This window comes from Nothobranchius furzeri, chromosome 12, assembly GCF_043380555.1.
Source record: "Nothobranchius furzeri strain GRZ-AD chromosome 12, NfurGRZ-RIMD1, whole genome shotgun sequence".
Classification (NCBI taxonomy): Eukaryota; Metazoa; Chordata; class Actinopteri; order Cyprinodontiformes; family Nothobranchiidae; genus Nothobranchius; species Nothobranchius furzeri.
This window is the reverse complement of record NC_091752.1, coordinates 52,015,999-52,043,591: the sequence shown is the minus strand read 5'-3', so window position 1 is coordinate 52,043,591 and position 27,593 is coordinate 52,015,999. Positions and strand designations below refer to the sequence as shown.

The 27,593-nt window shown below is 43.0% G+C and overlaps 1 protein-coding gene across 12 annotated transcripts in view; it reads left to right on the top strand.

Annotated features, from left to right (window-relative positions):
• The window catches only part of cacna1aa (calcium channel, voltage-dependent, P/Q type, alpha 1A subunit, a), a 147,211-nt gene that overhangs the window by 98,566 nt on the left and 21,052 nt on the right, over window positions 1–27,593 (top strand). For 7 of the 12 annotated variants that reach the window (XM_070542058.1, XM_070542057.1, XM_070542055.1 and 4 more), the window contains 5 exons: window positions 7,477–7,582; window positions 11,095–11,202; window positions 13,320–13,423; window positions 22,166–22,281; window positions 22,359–22,491. In XM_070542058.1, the coding sequence (XP_070398159.1) occupies window positions 7,477–7,582; window positions 11,095–11,202; window positions 13,320–13,423; window positions 22,166–22,281; window positions 22,359–22,491 (567 nt within the window). Of the gene's footprint in view, window positions 1–821; window positions 919–7,476; window positions 7,583–11,094; window positions 11,203–13,319; window positions 13,424–22,165; window positions 22,282–22,358; window positions 22,492–27,593 lie in introns of all 12 variants that reach the window. The other 5 variants (XM_070542051.1, XM_070542049.1, XM_070542052.1 and 2 more) reach the window with 5 other exon arrangements.

Genomic DNA, 27,593 nt, shown 5'->3' with positions numbered 1-27,593 from the left:
GTGGTGATCAGTTGACAGCCTGTGCCCTTCTCCTATCCAAAATAAAGGGCATTGTGATACAATTGTATCCCAACGCCTACCCGATTCACCTCCTCCAAGAAAGCTCAATGAATTTGGGCTCCAGAGCCAAGCAGTGCATGGAGGCGAGGACAACCCAACACATGATCCAGCCACTGTCCTGCCTATGGTGTGACATTCTTTCTACAGAAAGAACATTGGGTTCAGCATGCCTGAGCCCTGATCTGCCACTTTGCTTTCTTTTGACCTGACCTTGCTTTCTTACCTTTGTAACTTTTTGTTAATTTAAAAACCATGAAACATCGGAATTTTACTGAACACAATAAGAAAATAGGTTTATTTAATTTCAGGCTTTTTATTTGTTTTTGAAAATCAGTTCATTATTTTTTTTATCACTTAGTTGCTCTTTGTTTTTTCAATGGCAGAATTTTGGACCAAAAACCAAACTTTTGCATTCTTCTATAAATTTACCTGCACAAAACTTTTTGCAAAATTCCAAAAGTAATACGTAATCCAATCTTCAACGTTTTCTTGTTGTCACTCTTGTTTTCTACCTCTTTTCTGTCATGCAAAATGAAAAAAAAGGATATTGCAACTTAGAAGAAGCACCCCTTGCACAAAACTTTCAAATCAACCCAATAAAGGTGTCTTTCTGCTATTTATTTGATATTTTTTATTCTTTCTTTCTCTTGAATTCTTCTATTATCCTATTTTCTCTCTTCAACTCTTCTTAACTTCCACTTTCTGCCTCTCTTTCTTTTCTGATTTTGATATTGGGTTGGTGGCTCTGGCTGATGTTGCAGTGGCAGAATCAGTTGCAGGGAAATGTATGAGATGCTGAGGCACATGAGTCCTCCACTGGGCCTCGGGAAGAGGTGTCCAGCACGGGTGGCCTACAAGGTTAGAAAGGCCCCCATCTTTATCCAAGCCTTCCAGTGGGTGTCGTGGGGATCTGGGTGGACACGGGGCGGGATCTTAAAGGGAGGGACCAGGGATTCAAGCGCTCAACGTGGTGTAAACTTTAGTGTCATTGTTTCTTTGGTTCTGTTTCAGTTTCCTTTTTGTGGAAAAGTTGGGGTGGGGCTGGTCGGTGTTGTGGCCTTGTCTGGTGGTGTGGATTTGGTGGGCGGAGGAAGCAGGACAGTCAGGTCGAGGGGTTCATGGGTGGGGTTCATGTATCCACAGGCGGGGACGAAGAAGAGGGACCTTCTCAGCTCGTTTGCACTGGATACACCAGCTCACAAACACATCATGATAAATGGTGGCTTGCTTTTATATCCTGCTAATAGAGGGATAGTCATAGATTGCTGCAATTCACAGCTAAACAAGCACACTCCTATGCAACAGCATGCATGTGCAACAGGGCTTGGAAGGTCCACCAGGCTTGTGTCCTCTGACTCGCTCCTTCCTGTGGATGAGGCAGACTCACAAACACATGCAAACACACAGAGAATCAGGTCACATCAACCTACACATAGATATTTCTGTTATTTCTCACGGTAGAGAGAGCAGAAGGGCTTGTGTCAGTGATGTGTTTCCCTCAGAGAGCCTCTGGTTGCCATACAGAAGCAGTTCTTTTTCTGTCACCCTTCATGTAGCAGCTCCAAGCCCCCGAGCAGCCTCTTTCTATCTGCAAGTCCAATCTTCTCTTTGTCCTTCGGTTCTGTCGTCAATGCAGTTCTATTCTGTTTCCAGCCCCCTTCATCTCTGCACATTGCTGCTCCCCCTTCCCCCACACGCATACGCTCCCTCACCTACCTCCTGCACGCCCGGTGACCACCACCACCACCCCTTGTCTGTCAAACACCACATAGACACACAGAATCTCACTTTTAGTGTTTTCAAAATAAAAACATACAGAAGGGTAATTACAGTCTTCTGAGTGTGTTTTCCTGTTACTTTTCCTGTGATCAGCTCTCATGAGAAATCATTGGCAGATCACTGTAGGCCTGGGGTGGGTGGGTGGGGGGTGGGGGAGTTAGTAAGCCAAACAGCCTGTAGGCACAAGAGATCATTTAATTCCCAACCATTGCTTTATCAGCACCACCACCCCTCCCCTCCCCCTCCTCAGATCCATCTTTTCCAGTTCACTCGAAGCAAACAGTGTTGACATTTTACTTTGTTTAATATAAGTTTTTTAATTAGGCTTGAGCAGAATCATAAATACTAACCTATCTATCATATACAGGTTTCTGTTTTCATGGCGTTTGCTCTAAAAGTTTTAGAGAATTGTTCCATTATCAAGTACTCGTAAACAGCAAAAATGTGTCTCAGTTACTGTTTGCCCCAAGTTTCTCAAGAGATAGTTTAGATCTTTTGAACAGAAGTTCAGTGGAATGGTGATTAACCTCTAACAGCTAGTCTTGCAACACATTCTCACACCGAAGCAGCTAAAACAGACGATGGGTGACCAAGCGTTTGTTTCCGACGCGGAGGTAACACGCTGTGTCAGAGTGTCACTTTCGTCACCGTGTTTGAGAGAGACGCCACAACTAGAAACAAAGTGCTGCATGTGCAAGTGGGTTACGGTTAAGATGGGGGTGAGGAGAAGATAAAATTGCAAGAGGTTAGAGGTTAAATGTTGGTGAAATGAGCATTTTCCCGCGGGCTTCGGAAAGCGACACTCTGGCACAGCGACTCGCCTACTGACTTGTTGGGAGCCCCAACGCCTGGTCACCCATCATCAGTTTTAGCCGCTTTGGGTGAGAATGTGTTGAGTTTTCAGAGCTCTTTGAAAGACCTCAGACTGAGGAAACAGTTTCAGAGAGGTCGAGACCAAACTGGGTTTCTACCATCTGAACCTTTAAAGCCTGGCACATGAAGTAATAATTGAACATTTTTACATCAACTGTTTAATGTGTAATGATATAAGATTTTAATATTTGTTCAAATTTACTACTTAATAATTTATTTATACAATAATTTTATATAAAATGAGAAAAATGCATGTACCACGTTGAGGATTTTAAACAACACCAACTCTTTTAAAGCACAAAGAGATTTTTGTCAGACAACACCATCTAGAGGCCAAAAAATTCACTGCACTTTGAGCCACTCTCTCTTCTTCCATGATTGTGGCTGTATATATATATATATATATATATATATATATATATATATATATATATATATATATATATATATATATATATATATATATATATAGTGGGAATTTGGCCTTTTTATTTTTGATTAATTAATTACAAAGAAAATTGCATTATTATTTTACCCCTTTGGGCCCAAGCGCCCTCCACTTGGGGGCCGGAAAGTTCAGCATCAAGGTGTATGCCATATGCATTAATAAATATCATCAAACTGCTCAAACAGCAGAGCCTGGGCTACGAGACCAGAGAAATGTTTTTACGTGCTCCAAACACAACTAAAACTGCAATTAAAGGGATCATGACAAATCACAGCAGGAGGGACAAACATACACACAGCATTCATCTTAGAACCCTCAGCAGAACTTCGCCTGAACTCTACCCTACACCTCTATATGTTAGCACAGCTCTGCTGCCACCTTGTGATCAGTTCAGCACACAACATTTACAAGGTTCCATGTCTATTTACACCTGATCAATAACATGTATACCAATATTTTCACATACCAACAAATCACACAATTGTTACCTTTATAATGAGACCAAAGTAATCAAATAAATCTTGTGATTACAGAAATATACTCATTAAAGTGTAGGTATGCCCTCTGTACCTCACTAACATTATTTGTGATTTTTTAAAAATACTTGGGCGCAAATTGGCTTGAATGATTGAAATGCAATTAATCAAAATTCAATAATTACAAAGCCGCTAATTAACTTGATTATTTTTTATGGAGTCTCATCCTTTTTTTTTTCTTTTGAACTTGTACATAAGAACTGTTGCCACCTCTGAGTCAGTTCTGGTTTGTCTGTGATTAACATCGATATGTAAGCAGATGTTTATCACTACTGGCTAATGCTGAGTGGCACTCAAATCACATTGCATGGGGCTGTACGGGATGTGGGGCAGCCGTAATAAAACATATGCACATATTCCCTTCATTATATCACAGAACATCATAGCCCCAACTGCACACAGGAAGCATCAGCAGCGTGTAACGACAGCCGTTGCAACGAGAAAGTCTCAGCCGCAAAGCGGCTTCTCTGCTGTGCTAAGCGAGGTCAGAAAGTCCTTCAAGTTTATGCTGTCCACCATTAAACAAAAAAGAAGCAAATCACGTTTGATATTGCTGTTTGATGTCGCATATGATGTTGTTCCTCTCCACAGCAGGATTAAAGCTATGAAAAACACCCCGCTGCACTTCTGGAACGATGCAGGGAGTAAATAAGCCGTTAGGTCACTGTATTAACATAATCTACATAGTTATGGCATCGCGTTGCTGCTATAGACTTTTATTTTGAAAATTACCAGGGGTTTTACACTGAAACAGTGTGTTATTTCTTGTCAAGGCCTATGTTAACTGCGGACATTGTTGTGTACCAGAAGTCACTTCTGGGCTTCTGGGTCTGAAAATGACCGTGTTGCGGCTGGTTTGAATCGCCCCATAGACTCTACTGGATCCTATTTGCTGCCCTTCCACGCCGCTGATGCTTCCAGTGTGCAGTAGGCTTAAGACTCCCACTTTTACGGATTTATAAAAAAAATCATCACTGCTTTAAGGAGGATGAACCTAAGCTTGGACGTATCAGATGTGACACATTTATAGGTTTTCAGACAGAACTAACGTCAAGCTAATTTAGAAACATCACACCACTGTTGTGTTCACGTTAAATTGCAATTTCAATAGGATTAAATAGTGACTGTACGTGCAAATGGTGACAGGAGCACAGCTGTTGCAAACTTGAGTATTTCCAGCAAAGATCAAAACAATCACACTCAAACTTCTAAAACAGACACAATTTAAAGAAAATATGAATCATTTTGTGTTTGCTGGGCTTAGTTAACTAGTCAATTTCTCCGAACTCTGGCCATTCAAGGAGCTCTATCCAACAAGTAGGACTTTATTGTTAGTAATGTTTTTGAACAGGCCCCACTTCAAAGATCTGAACTGTCCCTTTAAGCTCTTTTATCCATTTTAACAGCTCCCACCCTTCCATCATATTCTGCTCCTCTTCTTTTCCTTCTATCTTTATCCCATTTACAAACTGTAAAGCCTCCTTCCTGACACTAAGAAAATAAATAAACCTTTTCTCCTGCTCAACCACTTAACAAGCCTTAACATGCATGGAACAACATGATAATATATCCCTTGGTTGTCATTACTGGAAAGCAAATGATTCCAGTGTGTTTGTGACCTCCCCTCCTAAGCAGAGGAATCCAAACCTTACATTTACCCTCCAGTCCACAGAACAATGACCTAAATCTCTGCTGCTTTTGACCCTCCATCTTCTCTGTCCTGAAGAGAGACGGCAGAGTCTTCAGGCAGGACCGCTTTTATACATCAGACTAATGATGGTGATGCTTCTTTAGCTTTCTTTTTCTGTTCTTCTCCACTTATCTACTTTTTGGTCACATCTTCTCTTCACATGCTCCAACTCATAGAGATTGTTTTTTCCTCTAAAGCTATCCATCCCAGTTTGTATTTTTTTATTGTAAAACAATTTTTTTTCATGACATATTCCCTACTTGGTTTTGGAGATGTTTGTCTCTTTTTCTATTTCCACAAACACTGCTCTCTCTCACCTATTAACCCTCCAAACCTGTACTCATTTTTGTAAACATTAGACCTCAAATATCTAGCATTTCAGCGTAGCCACATCAGTTTCCTATTGCTTACAGGAATAACCACAATAAAACAACTCACAAACTCATTTCAGTGTCGCCAACAGAGAATACCGTCTTTGTACAGCTGCTCGTCCTGTGAGACATTTTGTGTGCGCTGCATGCTGCATGGGGTGGGAATGTGCAAGAAGGACTTTGGGGGATGATGGATCAACAGGAATGTGGGGGTGCATGATGCGCTGCATGCAAGTTCTTTTTTTTTTTACCCACCGGTTCTGCTTGTCGTTGTTTTTCACCAAACACGTGCCAGCATCATGCCGTGACTTGGTATGTGTCTATTTTCAGTCTTCTTCTACCACTTGTCAACAGGACCAACAAAGGATCAAACCAATAAATTAAAAACATACCCCAAAATGTTTTCCTTTCCTTCTAGAAGAGCCTTCCTGTTTTTGGTTTATTGGTTTATCATCTGGTCTCTGTTGTTTTGTTGTTTTTACTGTGAACCTCCAAACCCTCAGTAGGAGCTCTGGATAATAGTAGCCACTGCTGAGCCTGTTCTGCCATTTACACTTAAAGCTGGGTTGAAGATCTTCTTAAGTTTGGTTCTGTTTAAAGATTGTGTGTAGATAGCTCTTTGAATGACCTCAGTTTGGGGAAATGGATTTTTATTTTGGCCAGATTGATGAGCAAACAGCTAGTCACAGCTGGGTTTAGGCCAAAGTCGTCCTTAAAGAAACTCATTTATCAAAATAGCAGACTGCATAAAATATTTACTTCAGAGAAACCCCCCATGCTGAGAAAGTAGAGCCATAGGTGGCAGTGGGAAGGAAAAATTCCTTTTAACAGGAAGAAACCCCCTGCAGAGCTTGGCTCAGAATGGACAGTTAGTCTGCCATGGCTTTGGATAGTCAGCTCCCACAAATAACTCATAAAAAACTAAACGTTAAAATTATAACAATGCCAGGAGTAAATTATATATGTAGCTGACTGAATCAGGCGTAGATAACAGCGGCAACTTTGTGTATTTACTTCTGGTTGTTCCAACCAACATCTGACTAATAAGCAGGCTAAGTTGTTTGAAAAAGATAATTTAATGACAAGAAACAGACAGAACAACACAGAAGAGCTACATTCGGAAAGAGAAGAACAATTGTATAAAGTAAAAAAGACAACAAAGGATGTTGAAATAGGACCTGGTGACTTGTAACATCTTTGGGATTGGAGTTATTTTAAACCAACAGCCTAACTTTTGGACATAGCCTCACTTGTTCTAGCTGTTAGCTTGAGCTTGACAACCTGGTTCCACTTTAAACTGAGTTCAAAGAGCTACCTCCTACAGATGAGATATAATTTTGGTCATAACTTTTTCTAAATAAGCCTAAATGATCCGAATCATCAACAACAAGGAAAATGTTGGTTTACATTCTAGGACTCCTGTAGATCCCATGTTTTAACCTATGACCTGAGAGCTGTTTCGATGTCAAGACACACAAGGTAAAAGTAACCGGTTTGAACACCATTGGACTCTTTAAGTCTGAAGTATAACAGGCAGACAGACTGAGTCAATGACTACTATTTATGCAGTTGCAAACCCTTTCCCTCTCCCAACTGCCCTTCTTGCCACAAACCTGGCAACACCACCTCCCTCCCCCTCCCTTGTCAATTGGAGGTTCCACAAAAACTCTCTTTACTTCCCAACTTTCTCACCGCTCGCCTCGACTGGCTTTCTCACAGAGACTCCTCCGTATGGATCTGCCTGTGGCCGATGACAACACAGTCCACTTCAACTCCACTCTCATGGCTTTGATCCGCACAGCGCTGGATATCAAGATCGCCAAGGGTACGAAAGTTTGAAATCTCTTCTACTTCCTTTGGTCGGGTTGTTTTCGGAGACTTCCATGCATTTTTCTCCTTTTTACCTTCCAGAACAATATTTTTTCTTTGGTTATCATAGAAATCTCAACGTTCCTGAGATCTTTCTCCACCTTCAGCTATTGCATAGTTTTTTCTCTAGACCAGACTTTATCTGTAACAAATAAGTCTTATCTTGTATGAGGTTAAAGGATATTTTCTTGAAAAACAAATGATCCTTTTTCATCTGTACCTACTTACATGTAGCATGGCTTAACTTGGTTCTGCACAGTTCTAAGGCTTTTCCACTTGTAACGGGTACCCAGTGGCTGTTCCGTTTTTTTGCCCCAACTTTGATGTGGTTTCATGTTGGGCCAAAAACACAACATCAGAGACTGTCAGTCACCGATTGGCTAGTGGGTAGAGTCACTTGTTGATCCAGAGTGGTTCAGCTTGCTTCTCATTGTCCCTTCTGGGTCACTTCTTTTCTTAGTCTGACAAAACTCCACAGAAAGTTCCACATTGCTACCATGTCCTCTATTGTAGGGTTGTGTTCTGTACAAATCACCTTGCGCTACTTTTCGGACTCTGAGGCATTCTTTCTAAGATGAGCCTAGCCACTAGAACACCTCCTCAATTGTAATGGACCACCTGAACTGTGTAATCATCCCAGGTCAAGCCACTGACTAGGCACTTGTGGAAAACTGCACATAGGCCTCCTTCACACAAGATGACAACCAGTCTACCTCCATGGCCTACTGGTTGGAAAGTGTGATGGCATTTACATTGTTGCTATGCTCTGTGTACTTGTTAAATCACTTTCCTCCCATTATTGGGTCCCTGAGATGCTCTTATTTTACGCTGTAAAAACCGGGCATCCTGTCTACAAAAATGCACACAATGGCCACCACAGGATACGTGTGTTAGGCGACTATTGCTTTGTACCGGACTTGTTAGCCTGGAGGTTAAAACGCCTGACTGGCATGTAGTTTTGCGCAGGTTCACCTTCTAATTGTGTAAGTAATGTTTTTGTAAAACTTTATGTTTTCAAGCCTTTATTGGTAAACTGTTTAAAGGAGTCATCACCTGTTACTACCGTGGATGTCTACATCATAATGTGGTCTTTTAGGCCATAAAAATAATTTGTATTGGAAAAATAAATTTACAAGTGCTTTTCTTACCTTTTTTTTGTAAAGGACATGTTTTCTGGCGAGAACACACGTGATATTTCAGCTGTGATGGACATTATAATGATGCAATTGAGGGGCACGCTGATTGGTGAAAGGAAGCAGTGGTGTTGACATCGAAGACAGAACGCGTCGCTATGGCAGTATGGGCTTTAGTGGCGTTGATCTGAGCTGTCCACATATGGTACTGCAAGGCCAGAGTTCAAGATCTCGGTTAGTAGTGCGCATGCTCGTGGGGTGCAGGTGGGCTGGTTGAAGAAGCAAAGAGTAAAAAAAACGATCCAATGTCAAATACCAGCTTCCCAAACAGTAAAAAATCATTAGGAAGCCATTATATACAATTTTCCAAGTGGAAAAGTGAAAATTTCAGGTGAGGACTCCTTTAAAATATAAGGGCTATTCTGTTGTTTTTTTTTTTTACTTTCTGTGTTTATTTTGCCAGTGTGAGTCCATGTGAGATGAGCAGAGTAAATCAACTAAAATGCTGCTTTGAAATGACCAGTCAAAGATCTTTAGAGACAAATTATTTTACAGAAAATAATCAACTAAATAAAAAAAAAAATAAAAGAAATCTGCTGTAGCTGGCTAAATAAATGACTGCCAACACCGGGAATCGAACCGGCGTCAGCTCATGGCAAAATGAGACAAAAGCCAGACTTATCTTCCACTGAACTACACAGGACAGCACACCAAAAACAAAATGCCTAAAACGTTATTTCAGGCATATTTTGTCTGAACAGGCATAAATTCAGGTTGACGAACATGACTCTTATTTAACCCTTTGATGCATGAATTATGAAATCTTCAACCATGATTTTTTTTAACAATTTTTTGATTCATCTTTAGGTGTGAATGAAACAAATTTCAACAAATATTTTTTGTAAAATTTTATAATTTACAAATAATTCATTACATGTCCACCTCAGTGGACAGCGTGCAATCTGAACATGAAATATGTTGGCTTGGCTTACCGAAGTCCAAATGGAGGGGCTCAAATGCAATAAAGTCTTCAACAGCTGTGCTTAATAGCAAAATAAATAAATAACAATTTTGAGTACCTGTCCACTTTAGTGACTATTATGCATCAAAGGGTTAAGATAAATGACATCTCAACAGTACCAACAGTAATCTTGTACCACATATTGTGCCTGTTTTTGCTCTCAAACGTTTAAAATAGCATTATCTGGAACCTTTAAATTTCAAGCATTTGTGAATTTTTTTGAAATTGCTTGTAAATTGCACGGAAATATGTTCTTTAAAAATCAAAAACATCTGAATGTGATCTCAAACTTTTGAGTGGCAGTGTGCGTCGACTATTGCACCACACTCTTCCATAGCATAACTCAGACTGCATGGGCAGCTGAGCACTAAAAGATCCAGCTGCACTAGCTTAATGCCACCATGGCTAGATCCCAGGCAGGAGGCCAACCCACTAAGTCTTGCTACGCTAGCCATCATCATAGATACCAGATCATTGATGGAACTGCCACCAGAAGGATAAACCAATACTCTCAGCTCATCGTGATCCTCTCATGCTCTACCACTAGTAATGAGCAGCCCTCTGTGTTCATAATCCACACACGAAGACCCCGTCAAGACCCTGTAAACACTGTCCATTTGCTGGCTATTATTTTACATGCAGTGAGGTTGTCATCCTGTGTGAAGAGAGGGTCTTACAGAGTGAACTGATGTCATTTTTTTTTTTTTTACTATTGCCAATAAAACTGTTTTCTTTTTGTCTGTTTCCATGTGTGTATGTCCTGTTTTTTTTTTACTCTTTCATCAAAAATCTTACTTGGTATGAATGGCGTATGTTTCTGTGTGTCTGGGTACATTTTAAAACCACATTTGCGTGAATGATTATTTCTGACCATGTGTCTTTGAATGCATCTGCATGCCCTGGGTTTTGTGACAAATAACTAGGTGTCGTACCCATGGGAACCAGGCTTTCTCAGTCCTAGCCCCGTCTCTCTGGAACCAGTTGCCACCCTCAGTCAGGCTATCCCCATCTCTGCCAGCCTTTAAGAGTCGCCTAAATACCCACCTCCTCCACTTGGCATTCCCTGAATGTGTTTGAGTTAGGCCTTCATTTAAGTTGATTTTAATTCCCTGCTTTCATTGGTTTCTTTATCTCTTGTTTTACCCATTTGTTTTCTACTTTAATGTTTTTATCTTTTTTCTCATGTACCTTGTTCAGCGTCTTGGGCTTCCTGACAGGGTCGCGGAAGGCACTTTATAAATAAAGCTTTGATTGATTGATTGATTGATTGATTGATTGATTGATTGATTGATTGATTGATTGATGACTGCCTAGGTGGTATTGACAAGCACCAGATGGACGCGGAGCTGAGGAAAGAGATGATGGCGATCTGGCCCAACCTCTCCCAGAAAGCTCTGGATCTGCTGGTTACGCCGCACAAGGGTAAGTTTCAAGTGATGAGTGCCTGGTCGGGATCGTGGCTTGGTTGAGCCACAATTTGCTGCTCAGTACTTAAGCTATGATGATTCACTTCACACCACCCGAGGACAGCTTTTCTCAGCCAGTTTCTCTTTTTCTGTCGCTGCTGCACCCTCTGAATCAGCCAGCACAGCCCCTTATAATCCAACTGCAAAAGAAAATCATCAAAATAAACCATGTTGCCAAAAGTATTGTGACATCTGCCTTTACAAAAACTGCAAGGACCGTATTTTCTAACTTTATAAAGCTTAGGTGTATGCTGGTAGAAGTTCTCAGTCATCAAGGTCATAGTAATCCAAAGGGGTTCAATGAAGGCAACTAGACTTGCTTACTTGAGCATGTTTTGCAAGGTTTTTGCTGCATCTAATCAATACAACTATTCCGACACAATAGAGGCTAATGACTCTAATGACTCCTCAGGAGGGATCCACACATAAGTGGGAGGGTGGGGATTTTTCTTCTGCTTGTAGGGTTTAATTATTCCCAACCATCACATTTTTCTGAACTCCACTTGATTGTGAGTGTGCTACGTGCTAGCTTAGCATTAGCTAATCTGCCCGTAGGTTCACTCTTGAGCCCAAACTTTGGACTATTTCTGCCTTTTACAATGGTTTCTGTCTATGCTGGTTTTTTTTATTTCCCTCCACAGCACATGGATCACCACATTGTGCGCTAGTAAAATGATTTGAGACTGTGTGTGCACATTCACTGAAGCTTCGATTCCGTAAAAATGCAATCGAGTAATTTAATTAATCGAACCATTCAATTCATTCGATGATTCATTTCAGCCCTAGTATTCACAGGTTGTTTCAGCTCGTTAAGCAACAATAGACAGCTACAGTTTATTAGCCCTTCCATATTCCAGTCAGAACTGACAAAGCTTCTCAGATGGGAAGCGAAACATCTTCAAGAACACAAAGAAGTCCAGTTGCCTTTGTTCTGGCACGTCCCGGAAGCGGAAAGCCGCACCACGCTGCTGTTAGGACCGAGTTCTATTTTTTCCGTAAGCTGCATCTGTGACACGACAATTTCCGCAGTTAACAAAGAACTAGATGGGAAATTGTATACGGTTTCAGTGTAAAAACCCCAGTAATTTTCAAAATAAAAGTCTATTTCAGCAACGCCATTTCATATCTTTTTAGATTACGTCAATACAAGTGACCCAGTGGCTTATTTAATCCCAGCATCCTTCCAGAAGTGCAGCAGTGTGTTTTTCATGGCTTTAATCATGGCAATGGTGAGAAACAACATAATATATGATATCAGTCAGCGATATCAAATGTGATTTCCTTCTTTTTGGTTTAACAGAGTATGGCATAAACTTGAGAGATTTTGTTATCTTGTGAGTTAAACGAGGATGATGGTGGAAGTGTTGACGGATTTTATGATCGTTCGAGTCCAGCGAGGAGCACAGCAGAGAAGTTGCTCTGCAGCTGAGGTTCTCTTGGTGTGTACTCACATGTACTCACAAGTTGCGAGTAAACCGCTGCCGCTCCACTCTGCTGATGCTTCCAGTGTGAAGTAGGGGTAACTCATCCCAAAGGTGTTTTATCAGGTTGTCGGTAAAGTTCCTCCACACCAGTTAGTTGGGTTGTTGGGGTGTTCCAATTCTCTTGGCAACAAAGCATAATTAAAAAAAACATGTTTTCTTCTTTTATCTACAAAAGACTTCCCCAGTCACGCTGAAGCCTGAAATCAGAGGGTGCCGTACTATAGATCAACTCTCTATAGATGTCTTTTCACTTAAGGACAGTTTTTAAACGTTAGCATTTGTGCATATGCCAATCCAGCAAATAATGAGTTTCTTAGTATTTTCAATGCATACATTCTGTCAATATAATTCCTTGTAAACTGATAATGTATTGCTTTTTCTCTTTTTTGTCCAACTTCAAATGTGACTTCATTGCATCTATATTTAACAAATTCAATAATCTGACAGTGAAAAGACTTTTTGCTCCATTTTTGTGTATGTGACTGTGAAATGTGTTTTTTGTGATCATGCTTCACTCCTCTCTAGCATCCCGTGCTCAGGGCCCATCCCAATGTCTCTAATACCGCAGGGTAACTTGTCATTCTCTCAGCAGCCACCGACCTGACAGTGGGGAAAATATACGCTGCCATGATGATCATGGAGTACTACCGGCAGAGCAAGATAAAACGCTCACAGGCTCTTCGTGACGAGCAGGTACCGCAGTAAAGTAATGTCCTGTCTGCGTCCGACCCCTTGAGTTTAAAAGGCAGACTGATGTGCTGAAATAAAGACCTCAGGTCTGTAGATCTCTTCGTACCGGCTCGGGCTGAGACAGCCTTCTGTTACAATCAAATTCAACTGAGCACTATATGACTTTACAGTGAAATGGGGCCTCTTGAGCAGCAAACACAGGTGCTGCCATCTTGTGGGCAAGATCTGTTACAGTAATTTTAGTTCTGACATCATAGAAGAAAAATGCAAACACAAAGCTTGAGGTGAATTTGGAATTGTTCAAAAACTGAACTTTAAAAAAAACTATTGAGTTGACAGTGTATGAATAAAAAAATAGACCCAAATGTTGTCACAGCACCAAAGGTTCCGATGCCTGAACATCTTCACAGTGGCTTGTTTTCTAAATCAATTGCCTGCAAAGAGTGCATCTGCCAACCTTCCACCAAATGTGCTTGAAACCTTGGACTGTTTGCCCTGCATTATATCACCCTACCTAACCTTTGAAGAGATAGTTCAGATATTTTAATGTAGGGTTGACTGAGAAGGATCTGAAAGATTAACATCTTACCTGTGACAGAAAGCTCTTTAACTGAACTCGGTTTGGAGAAACAGAGGCTGATTCTGACCAAATAAATGAATTATTGACTGATCTTTTGTGTTACAGCGTAATCTGGAAACACTGCCTTGTCAATACCATTTGTTTTGTTTGTTGTCTCTAAAAATTTTCCTTGTAAACCCACCCATCCATAAAGGTTATGAACAGAATCTGTGACAAAGGGCAGCCTTGGTGGAGTCCAACTCTCACCAGAAACAAGCTCGACTTACTGTCGGCATTAGCACTCTAGTCTGCTTGGAAGCCCGTCGGGATAGCTCTGATAAAAAATCCAGGCTTTGAAACATGTTGGATTGACTTGGTCTAATGTTCAGGGACAGATGAACATGCTGCCTGTTAAATATGGCATCTAGCCAATCAGAAAGTGAGGCGATGGAAGAACACGCTCCTCCTCTGTCATGTTTGTTTACTTCAAAGTCACGTTTCATCTCACAAGATTTCCCATCTGAACGAGGAATGTCCGTGAGTAAAAGTGTGGTGTTAAGTTTTTGTGACCAAAAGTGGTGTATCCGTGATCAACAAGTGTGTGGTCTCTCATGCTGTAAAAATAGTCCAACTATGTTAAAATATGTTTTTCATCTGGATATTCTGAGATTAGAAATGTTTCAAGGTCATTTTAGTTCTTCTTGAAAAAGACATCACATCAGTCTGTCTCCAAGCTGACTTTGTTCTAAGAGCAACCTGGAAAAGGAAGATATTAATTATTCATGACTTTTTCATAGACATACTCAAAATATCTGAATATTTCTTACATTTAACCCTTCACCACTCATTAAATAAAACAAAAAAAACTTTTTGCTTACTTGTTAGATGTTTGGAAATTAAATTGTGCAATTTTTAGTGATGCACCGATATGACATTTTTGGCCCGATACCGATATCCAATATTAATATCATTGTTATGGCCGATAACCAATATTTGCAGAAACCGATATATCGTATTTGTGTTGATATGTTGGAGAAAGTCACTGTTTTACATGAGTGACCAGCAGAGGTCACTGTTTTTTAAAGAGCACATAAGGGTAGCACAAGGAAGAAGACCACAGGTGGTGTTGATATAATAAAGAAATGTTTGTTTGAGCTGGAGTCTCACTCCGACTCACACTCCAGCACAGTAGGTGGCGGAAATGCACCTAGCAATTAGATGCCACCCGCCAATAAACACGAAGAAGAAAAAGAAGAAGAAGAGCTGGAGGCTCAGAGACACGAAATGGTCTGCTGTGTGATCCTTCACTAACTCTTAAAGAACAAAACACTGTGTCAGGAGTGGGATTGTGAAAGTGAAGGCCGACAGAGATACCAGGCAACAGTTCCTATCAAGATGGAAAGTTTGAAGCCTCTGGAAGGAATGAAGCTGGTGAGAAATGTCGACAGCAACTGGAGGTGTTTTAAGCAGCAGTTTGAGCTGTATATGGCTGCCATGGTGCTAGACTCCAAACCAGATGCAAGAAAGATTGCATTGCTACTCACTGTAGCTGGTCCTCAAGCCATTGAAGTCTTCAACACCTTTGAATTTGAAGAAGCAGCGGGCAGAACCAAGTGTGACAAGGTGATTGAGAAGTTTGATGGACACTGCTCGCCACAGAAAAACTATATGAAAGGTATGTCTTCCGCTCTCAGACGCAGCAACAAGAAGAAGCATTTGATTGCTTCGTGACTGATTTGAAGCTGACAGCACAGTCATGTGATTTTGGAGAGTTAAAAGATTCTATGGTCCGGGATCAGCTTGTGTATAGAATCTATGATAAACGGACTAGAGAACGACTACTCAGAGATGCCAAACTAACTCTGGATGAAGCGGAGAGACTGTGTCATGCCAGTGAGCTAGCTCTGCAGCATGCAAAGACCTTTGAAACAAGTGTCACAGCAGTACATGACAGTGCTAAAGTGGCTGTGGTAAAGAAAATGAAGAAAAATGTGCCTCAAAGATCAGCAAAGGTGACATGTACACCTGTAAGCGGTGTGGTGGCAGACATCAACCTCGACCGTGTCCTGCTTATGGGAAAATATGCTTAAAATGTCATGGGAATAATCATTTGCCAAACAATGTCTCTCTAAAGTCAAACCTAAATCAGTGAGACTAGTTGAAGAGACTGATTTAAGTGAAACTTTCTTTGTGGGCTTGGTGTCATGTGAAGATGTAAGGACTGTGCACAATCAGGCAGATGACAGTTACCAGTGCCCAGAAGACATGTGGTGTGTTCCCCTTCCAATAAATGGGGCTTTGGTAACACTAAGGATTCATACAGGTGCACAAGTTAATCTGATCAGCATGACAGAGATTCGAGGCATGAAGTTTTAGCCCATGATACTCAAGAACAAAGTACTATTAAAGGACTATAATGGAAAGGACATTGAAAGCCTCGGGCAGTGCAGACTTAGAGTAACAGTGAAACGCAAAGAGTGTGATGTTCTGTTTACTGTTGTTCCAGAAGGACGTGAATCACTGCTAGGTGGTGCTACATCTAAGAAATTGAATCTGGTGAAAAGAGTGTTTCACATCAACTGTGAAGAAGCAGTGTGTCTACACCCAGGGAGTGTTGACTCCATTGTGCATCATTATGGAGATGTGTTCAAAGGCCTGAGATGCCGACCATACACATACAGTACAGCATTCAGTTGAATGAAGATGCGATGTCGGTGATCCATGCACCAAGGAGAGTCCCTGCTCCGCTGAAAGACCGTTTAAGAAAGGAATTGGACAGGATGTCACAGTTAAAGGTCATCACCAAGGAGGAGGAACCAACTGAGTGGGTGAACTCAATGGTGTGTGGACAAGAGGAACGTCACTAATGACCTGAGAGTATTATAATAATAATAATGCATTGAACTTATATAGCGCTTTTCTAGACACCCAAAGATGCTTTTACGCACTCTCACATTCACACACTGCTAGTGATGGTAAGCTACTTGTAGCCACAGCCGCCCTGGGGAGGTCTGACAGAGGCGAGGCTGCCATTTGGCGCCGTCGGCCCCTCTGACCACCACTAACACAGGCAAGTTGGGTGAAGTGTCTTGCCCAAGGACACAACAGCAGGATACCCCTGGCGGGAGCTGGAATCAAACCCACCTGAGCTACTGCTGCCCCATGTATGGACCCTGGTGATTTGAACCGAAGCATAAAGCGTGAGCACTACCAGATACCAAAGCGAGAAGAGATTGTATGTGAAATGGCTGGAGCCAGATATTTCTCAAAGTTAGATGCAGCACAAGGGTTCTGCAAATACAGCTGGATGAGAAAAGTTCAAAGTATTTTGGCCGATACAGATTCCTCAGGATGCCATTCGGCATCATTTCAGCATCTGAGATTTTTCATCGTGCCATGGAAAACATGCTGGAGGGTGTTCGTTGTTATGTTGATGATGATGCCATCTGGGGTTCTACCCTGCAGGAACATAACCGAAGACTGCACCGGGTGAGGGTCAATGGTTTGAAGCTTAGTCGTGCCAAGTGTCTTTTTGGTGTGAGAGAAATAACTTTTCTAGGTGGCAAACTGTCTGCTGACGGAATTATGCCAGATGAAAGAAAAATAGCAGCCATTGCAACCATGCCACGTCAGACAGACAAGAGAGGTGTGCTCAGAGTCTTGGGGATGATGAACTTTGTTGGAAAATTCATACCCAACTTGTCAGTGAGGACATCAGCGCTGCGGGAGTTGCTTCGTGATTCTGTAGGTTTCAAGTGGACAGAGAAGCATGAGAAGGAATGGAAGGATTTAAAGACCACACTGACAACTCACCCAGTACTTGCTTATTTTGATCCAACTAAAAGTCTGAAGATCTCAATGGATGCCTCAAAGGATGGACTTGGGGCTGTCTTACTTCAAGCTGATGGGGGAGCTGGAAGCCAGTTCTTATGCTTCTAGATCTATGTCCAAGGCTGAAGTTACATATGCACAGGTTGAGAAAGAGTGTCTTGGATTGGCATATGGACTGGAGATTTTTCACTGCTATGTTTATGGTCTTCCTACCTTTACAGTTGAAACAGATCATCGCCCTCTGGTGTCCATCATCAAGAAGAATCTAAATGAGATGTTGTCACGGATTCAACGGCTTGTCATGAAATTTGCGGAAGTACAACTTTTATCTAATATATACGCCAGGCAAGCATTTAGCTTTAGCTGATGCTCTGTCTCGAGCATCGCAGATGGGTCACATGAGCTCCACTGAAAGGAAGGTAGAGGACCATGTCAATATGGTGATGGCGTCTCTGCCAGTGTCTGAAGGAAAGATAAAGCAGATTTCTGAAGAGACGACTGCAGACAAGCAGCTTCAAACTGTGATGGCAAATATTCAAGATTGATGGCCCAAAGGATTCTGCTCTAAGTTCTATCATGTCAGATCAGAGCTCAGTGTGGCCAATGGACTATTGTTGAGAGGTAGTAGGATTGTGATACCGCAAAGTCTGAGACATGATATACTCAAAAGAATACATGAGGGACATTTCGGGATAGAAAAGTGTAAACGGCGGACTAGGGATTCTGTGTATTGGCCTGGTATCAATAGAGACATTGAAAACATGGTAGGAAAGTGTGACACATGCAAAACGTTTGAAAGCAGACAAGCAAGGGAACCGATGATGATTCCTGATCTTCCTACTTCACCGTGGGAGAAGTTGGGAACAGATCTTTTTCACTTACATGGAAAAGATTATCTGTTAATCATAGACTTATTCTAACTTTCCTGAGATTGCGTTGCTCACAAGTACAACTGCCAGCAATGTCATCACACATGTGAAGTCCGTTTTTGCTAGACATGGAATACCAGAAACTGTCGTCAGTGACGATGGTCCTTGTTACAACTGCAAAGAATGGCAGAACTTTGCTAGAGTATGGGTTTCAACATGTCACATCAAGTCCTCAACATCCACAGGCAAATGGCAAGGCTGAAAAAGGAGTGCACATCATCAAGCAGCTTCTAAAGAAGGCTACAGACTAGGGGCTGTATGAACTAGTCGACTAGTCGACCTCACTGCTCTGTAGTGAACTTTTACGCTTGTCATCGACTAGTCGCTGTCACGTCATAATGACCAGCAAGATGCAGTCCTCGGAAAAGACAGCAGGTGACGAGCCCCTGCACGTTGGCAGGCGACGCTGTGCCAGAGCGTCGGTACTGACACCCGCCGTAAAACGGACATTTGACCAAATTGTGACCTTTACCCTCTTGCAATTAACTTTCCCCTCACCCCCATCCTAACCTTAACCAGCTTGCGCATGCAAAGCTCTGATTGTTGACACGCTCCAGACATCTGCGTCCTGAGCACGGCCACAGTAACATTATTAAATCAGGTGTCGCCACCTCAAAAACTAATTTAACATGCAATGTCAGCTCATTTCCTTTTATGTTTTCTGTCTTTTATTTGTGCCTGATGCGTTTCGCTGCTGTGGAGCTGGGCGCATCACGTTGTTCTCCGGTGACGGACCTCACTGATGCGGCCAGCGCGCAGAGCGCACCCCGCTGTTTTTGCGGTCAGTAGATCTTTTAGAACTGCAGTTCAAAGGTAACTCATAAGGTGAATATATATGAACCCAGGTAGCAGTTTTTCTTTAGGATTGAGAGGAGATGCAGGAAGATAATAAACAAGCAGGACAGAAAAACAGTCAAATAAAAACAAGTTAGTTTTTGTACCTGGTGGTTGCAACAAAGACACCATTGAAGGTAATCAGAAGTGAGGAACAGAAAATGAAATAATTATTTTAATGTTTAGAGCAGCAGAAACTCTGAGAGGCTGCAGGTGCATCAGTGAGTTTGCGGCCGCTGCGCAGGGGGAGGGGGGAGAGGGCTGAAGCGGAAACTACCGTTGTTAAAAGAAATGTGTTTAACTTTGAAAATGTGGGCGCAATTTTAATCGTCAAAAAACTCCAGCGAACCAACCTACACCCCCACCCCCACCCCCGGCTGCCGCGCCTCTTCAGGTGTATGACGTCATCAACGACTAGTCAGTCGACTCAATTTTCATTACTTGACAGTCGACTTTTAAAAAAAAATTAAGTCATGCAGCCCCTACTACAGACAGTAACTCGGATCCTTATTTGGCTCTGTTGAGCTATAGGACTGCTCCTCTGGACTGTGGTTTATCCCCTGCTGAACTGTTGATGAGTCGAAAGCTACGCGCAACTTTACCCTGCTATGAAGCAATCAAGCCAAATGAAGAGATGATGAAAAAACTTGTGGCTAAGAAATGGAAACAAAAACAGCAATATGACAAGACAACGCGACCACTTGGACTGCTTGCTAAGGATGATGTTGTGAGAATCCAGGATCAGAATGTATGGGGCAGAAAAGCCATTGTTCTTCAGGATGCAGGCCCACGATCCTATGATGTAAAGACTGAAGAAGGTCAGGTGCTCAGACGGAATCGTCGCCATCTGCTGAAGAGCAAAGAGACTTTTCAGGAAGGACAATGTGTGGGAAGCTATTAATGCTGATGTTCCCCATGTAGAGACATTAACTGATGTACATTTAGATGGACATGAGAAAAACACAGTTGATGTTTCTCCAGAGCCTGCATTGAGGAGGTCACAGTGTACAATCAAACAGCCAGTTAGACTTAGTTATGCATAGCGATGTTCTTGTCATTAATTATAGTTGTAAACAGTATTGACCAAAATTTAGGACATTTTTTTCATTGAAAATAATTTTAAAATGTGGGGTCGTCCTATATTCGAGTCAATACGGTACTCTCATTAATGCTTCGAAAATCAGTAGATTTTGTATAGAATGAAAATTATTAAAGCTCAACTTACGGTGTTATAGAATAGAATAGAATAGAATAGAATAGAATAGAATTCAACTTTATTGTCATTGCACATGTACAGGTACAGGGCAACGAAATGCAGTTTGCATCCATCCAGAAGTGCTTTAGCCGTGATATCAATGTATTACAATATATATTAGCAATAATACAGGTGTGTAAGTATATTACAGAAATGGATCTATTACGTATGTTATAATGTACACGGTATGAAGTATCTTATGAATATTCTATGACTATAAGTATGTACAGGCTGTAGTTAATACAAGCAGTCCATGAGTTTAACGTGGGTCATATGTCAGGAGGCAGAGTTATGTACACACACCACACACATTTACGCTTCTGAGATGATTACAATCACTGTCACATGACTAAACAATTATGCATCACCCTTTCACCCTCTGAAACAGATAAACAAATAGAAGCAAGATAGAAAAAATATCTGTTAATATCGTCCCAGCTTTATTTATCAGACCGATACCGATATGTTAAAAAATGACTAGCATCGGCCGATACCAATATTGTTGCCGATATATCGTGCATCCCTAACAATTTTATGTATGCTGTCATGAAAATGTGCCTGTTTCTCTTGCTTATTGCACGTGATAATTTTCCTATCACAGGCTCCCTAGATGATCAACGCACGCCTCTTATTTTTACTCCATTTAATTCATTCCCTCTAACACCAGAGACTTGTCCATTCCTTCTGTTTTTAGTCCACCTGCTGCCTTTTGGCATTTTTTTTAATGATGCAGTTAGTCATCTGAAAGTATAAGTGTCGTTGTACACGACGCTTGCACAGACTATCATTATTGAATGTGAGACGTTAATATTTTCTTTTGTTTGTTTGCATTGTCCAACTGTTTAATGGACAGTTTTGAAACTAGGATTTGTGGTTTTAATTCAGCAGCGACTCGAGTAATAAAGATAGCTGTCAATTACTTTTTCATCCATCACATTTCAATACGATTCGCCTTTTATCTCTTCCTGTTTATAATTTTTCACTTTTTCATATTGATCTTTCCCTCTGTTCCTGTCCGCATTCGTCATCATATGACAGCTGATTATCGGAGGAAAAAAACATGATTTATTCTCTTTAATAGATAGTTCTGGTTTGAGAGGATGAGCTCCACCTACTAGGTCCCTGCCTGTTTTATCTTCTATTCTCTTCATATTGCTGTAGAGCATCATTTTCTCGAACTCCTTCATTTTGTTTCTATTCCCTGATTGTTTTCCGCCTGGCCTTGCTTTAGACAAAAAATATATATTTTGTTTTTTTCCTGCTTTGCTCCTTTTCCCTGCATTTTCCTGTCAGTCAGCCTGATAGCTGGCGACGGCCATGTTGTATATCTCAAACAGAATCGAACGCCATTACTGTTTCAGCGTGTAGAACCACCTACCCCGTCTCAGGACGGGGGTCCGGGACTTAACAACACCCTGCCTCCACCTGAAACGATGGACACCGAAAACAGCTTGTGAGTCCCACTGTGTTTCTTATGCTGTCTGGTTTGAATAAAGAACAAAAACAGGAAGGTGTGTTTGTGCACTGCAGGCCAGTGGAGGGCAGGATCCCAGAAAGCCAGTCATGGGTGACGGCTCGTGCCAAGGAGATGTCCCAGAAGGTTGGCAGCTGGAGCCCTGATGGCCACTCCCTTGAAGGCCTGGGAGTCATGTCCAACTCTCAGGTAGACGGCTCATAAACACAAAGGGTTATGTCAGTGTGTTCAGGAAAAATGTGTGTATTTTCACACCCCGCAATTTCCTGAAGAACAACCAATAGCAACAAAAAAACACTTTATTCTCAAGCTTGCGTCTTCATTTTCATCTTGGCAACCTTCCTGTTCACTACCAGTGGAGTAAATAACAAAAATGAAGTCAAAGTAAATAAATTCACAACCTGCTGTTCACTTTCACTTGTGCCTTTTTCATGTTTGTCTTCTGCATTTCAGTCCAATCAGCATTCCTGTCTAGTCTTTTATTAAACCAATGCAAACTTGGCATAAAATTAAGAAATTCACAGCTCATCTCATACCATCCTTTTCCAGTAGATGGATCACATTTCCTCTAGTCTTTCTGTGTGCTTTTAACAGGTAGCAATTAGCCTTCTCTCTTAAAGACCAAGTTCACTTGTTTTTTTTTTTCAACACATCTGCAGTGGTCGCTAGTATAAATGAACATCGATCTCTCTAGGGAAAAGCTCTGGCGCTCTTGTTTCAGGAAGTAGAAGAGCGTCAGAGCAGAGGTGAGCTGAACACGGCAGGAAATGGTCTTCTTAGGTGTGTTCTTGCTGTGTTGTATCTCTAATTCCATGCTGTAGTTCTTTTTTAAAACAAACGAAACGTAGCGGGAAAACAGGTAAACAAAACTGCTCTGTGTTTTAAAAAAGAACTACAGCATGGAATTAGGAAATGGTCTTGTTTCCTGATATTTGGACATCTGATTAGCTAACATCAACACAACTCTACCACTCTGCAGCTTTGATGTTTTATCTCCACAAATAACACAAGCCTGAAGCAGATCTATTATTTTGTGGAGTTGCTATTGCTGCTCTTTTCTGGATGCTAAACCAACAACAGCCTTCCCTGTCAAGAGCGAAGATGGGTGAGTGCATGAATGATGATTTTTAGTGTGACTTAGATGTGGCTGGCTTTTCGAATCTGGGCATTTCCTTGTCTGTTTTCTACCAGAAGCTAATGCAGGAAATACGGGTGAAAGACAATTTTCATGTTTAGCCTGCGTGTTAAACTCGGAGTGGCTGATCATATTTCAAAATTAAGAAGTAAAAAATGGTTTATCTGTGAACTTGGTCTTTAAAGTTGACTATTTTTTTTATTTATCTTGCTAATCTCTCCCTGAACTCCACTTCTGTCTTGAAAGTGACTCATATCCACGTATTTGTACCGTCAGACCAATCAGCCGTTCCCGTTTTTAGCTTCAAGACAGAGATCTGACAGCTTTAATCTAACACTTCTACTAAGAAGACAAGACTAATCCAACATTTGGGTATATCCATCCATCCATTTTCATCTGCTTACCCGGAGTCGGATCGCGGGGGCAGTAGCCTAAGGCGAGAAGCCCAGACTTCCCTCTCCCCAGCCACTTGGGCCAGCTCCTCCGGGGGAATCCCAAGGCGTTCCCTGGCCAGGTGAGAGACATAGTCCCACCGTGTCCTGGGTCTACCTTTAGTTCTCCTCCCGGTTGGATGTGCCCGGAAAACCTCACCAGGGAGGCGTCCAGGAGGCATCCTGACCAGATGCTCGAGCCACCTCAACTGGCTCCTCTCAATGTGGAGGAGTAGCAGGTCTACTCCGAGCCCCTCCCAAATGACCGAGCTTCTGACCCTATCTCTAAGGGAGAGCCCAGCCACTCTTCGGAGAAAACTCATTTCGGCCGCTTGTATCCGCGATCTCGTTCTTTCGGTTACTACCCAAAGCTCGTGACCATAGGTGAGAGTAGGAACGTAGATCAACCGGTAAATCGAGAGCTTTGCCTTCTAACTCAGCTCTCTCTTCACCACGACAGACCGGTACAACGCCCGCATCACTGTAGATGCAGCACCAATCCGCCTATTGATCTCACGCTCCAGTTTTCCCTCACTCATGAACAAGACCCCGAGATACTTAAACTCCTCCACTTGGAGCAGGACCTCATCCCTGACCCGGAGAAGGCAGTCTACCCTTTTCCGAATCAAGACCATGGTCTCAGATTCAGAGGAACTGATTCTCATCCCAGCTGCTTCACACTCGGCTGCGAACCGCTCCAGCGAAAGCTGAAGATCATGCTTTGATGAATCCAACAGGACCACATCATCTGCAAAAAGCAGAGACCTGATCCTCAGGCCACCAAAACGGATGCCCTCCACACCTTGGCTGCGCCTAGAAATCCTGTCCATAAAGGTTTTGAACGGAATTGGTGGCAAAGGGCAGCCTTGGCGGAGTCCAACTCTCACTGGGAACGAGCCTGACTTACTGCCGGGAATGCAGACCAAGCTATGACACCGGTCATACAGGGACCTAACAGCCTGTATAAGAGGGCCTGTTACCCCATACTCCCGGAGTACCCCCCACAGGGCCCCCTGAGGGACGCGGTCAAACGCCTTCTCCAAATCCACAAAACACATGTAGACTGGTTGGGCAAATTCCCACACACCCTCCAGGATCCCCCTAAGGGTATAGAGCTGGTCCAGTGTTCCACGGCCAGGACGAAAACCACATTGCTCCTTCTGAATCTGAGGTTCAACAATCCGATGGACCCTCCTCTCCAGAACCCCTGAATAGAGCTTACCAGGAAGCTTCAGGAGTGTGATCCCCCTGTAGTTGGAACACACCCTGCAGTCCCCCTTTTTAAACAAGGGGACCACCACCCCGGTCTGCCTGTCCAGTGGGACTTCCCCCGATCTTCACGCGATATTGCAGAGCTGCGTCAGCCAACACAGCCCCACAACATCCAGAGCCTTAAGGAACTCTGGGTGGATCTCATCCACCCCTGGAGCCTTGCCACAGAGGAGCTTTTTAACCACCTCTGTGACCTCAGCACCAGAGATTTGAGAGGCCAGCCCAAAGTCCCGAGAATCTACTTCCTCACTGGAAGAAGTGTCGGTGGGATTGAGGAGGTCTTCGAAGTATTCTGCCCACCGATCCACAACGTCCTGAGTAGAGGTCAGCAGCACACCGTCCCCACCATAGATAATGTTGGTAGCACACTGCTTTCCCCTCCTGGCGCGCCGGATGGTGGACCAGAATCTCCTCAAAGCCGTACGGAAGTTTTGCTCCATAGTCTCACCAAACTCCTCCCATGCTCATGTTTTTGCCTTGGCGACTACCCGAGCCGTGTTCCGCTTGGACTGCTAGTACCCGTCAGCTGCCTCTGGAGTCCCAAAGGCCAAAAGACCTGATGGGACTCTTTCTTCAGCTTGACAGCATCCCTAATCGCCGGTGTCCACCAGCGGGTTTGGGGGTTGCCTCCACGATAGGCATCGACAATCCTGCGACCACAGCTCCGGTCGGCCGCCTCAACAATGGAGGAATGGAACAGGGTCCATTCAGGCTCAATGGCCCCCGCCTCTCCCAGGACTCTGCCAGACGTTCCCAGCAGACAATTGCAATACGTTTGGGCCTGCCTGGTCTGACTGGCATCCTCCACCAGTTAGTGGTCAGTTGGCAGCTCCGCCCCTCTCTTCACCCGAGTGTCCAAGACATGCGGCCGCAGTTCAGATGAAACGACAACATATTCGATCATCGAGCTGTGGCCTAAAGTATCCAGGTGCCAAGAGCACATATGGACACCTTTATGTCTGAACATGGTGTTCATTATGGACAATCCATGACTGGCATAGAAGTCCAATAACAAAACACAACTCGAATTCAGATCGGGGAGCCGTTCCTCCCAACCACACCTCTCTAGATCTTACTGTCGTTGCCCACGTGAGCGTTAAACTCCCCCAGCAGAACGAGGGAGTCACCAGAAGGAGTGCTTTCCAGCACCCCCTCCAAGGTCTCCAAAATGGGTGGGTAGTCTGAACTGTAGTTTGGTGCATAAGCACAGACCACAGTTAGAACCCATCCCCCCACACATAGGTGGAGGGAGGCTACCCTCTCATTCACTGGGGTAAACCCCAACCTACAGGCACCAAGATGGGGGGCAACTAGTATGCCCACCCCTGCTTGGCGCCTCTCAGTGGGAGCAACTCCAGAGTGGTAGAAAGTCCAACCCCTCTCAAGGAAACTGGTTCCAGAGCCAGAGACATGCGTTGAGGTGAGTCCGACTATATCTAGTCGGAACCTCTCAACCTCACACACCAACTCAGGCTCCTTCCCCACCTGAGAGGTGACATTCCATGTGCCAAGAGCCAGCTTCTGTAGCCGAGGATAAGACCGCCAAGGTTCCCGCCCTCGACTACCACCCGTCACACACTGCACCCAACCCCTTTGGCCCCTCCCAAGAGTGATGAGCCCATGGGAAGGGGTCCCACGTTTCCTCTTCGGGCTGTGCCCGGCCGGGCTCCATGGGTGAAAGCCCGGCCACCAGGCGCTTGCCATCGTGCCCCACCTCCAGTCCTGGCTCCAGACGAGGGCTCGGGGGGGGGCATGGTTTCCATTTATATAATTCATCATAAGAGGTCTTTGGGCTACTCTTTGTCTGATCCCTTACCTAAGACCTCTTTGCCATGGGTGACCCTACCAAAGGTAGAAAGCCTCAGACAACTTAGCTCCTAGGATCATTGAGACACTCAAACACCTCCACCACGGTAAGGTGGCAGCCTAATGAGAGGGGTACATTTGGGTATACTCCAAACAAATTCCAGCAGTTTTAAATAATAAAAAAGCATGGTGGTGTCATAAATAGGAAGCTACCTTTGCTGCCTGGATTATATAAACAGAACCCAGTCATAGGGCGAAATCTACGATTATCTTTCAAATGGTCTCCGCATATCGGACAATGAACGTGATCACTATGGATATCAGTCATCATGGCAGTTCATTATCCATTATAGAGGAAGACGCAAATACATAAGTTTTGTAACAAAAGGACTTAAGTAGCTTTATTTGCTCTTGACTCAAAGTCAAGCCCATTTCTAAATAGTCCAAAGTTGGTGCCAAAGCCATTTCAAATGAGTCGTCGCAATCTTGGTTTTTTCGCTCAGTCGCTGTAACATGCCCACCAAACCAATAGAGCACTATGATTGGAAGAACACAAAACTGCTTGAACCAGTGCTGAACCTGCTGAGGTTCTAGTGGAGCGTGGCTAGACCAACGTGCAGTGCAAAGTCATTTTGTTTCAGCTACTG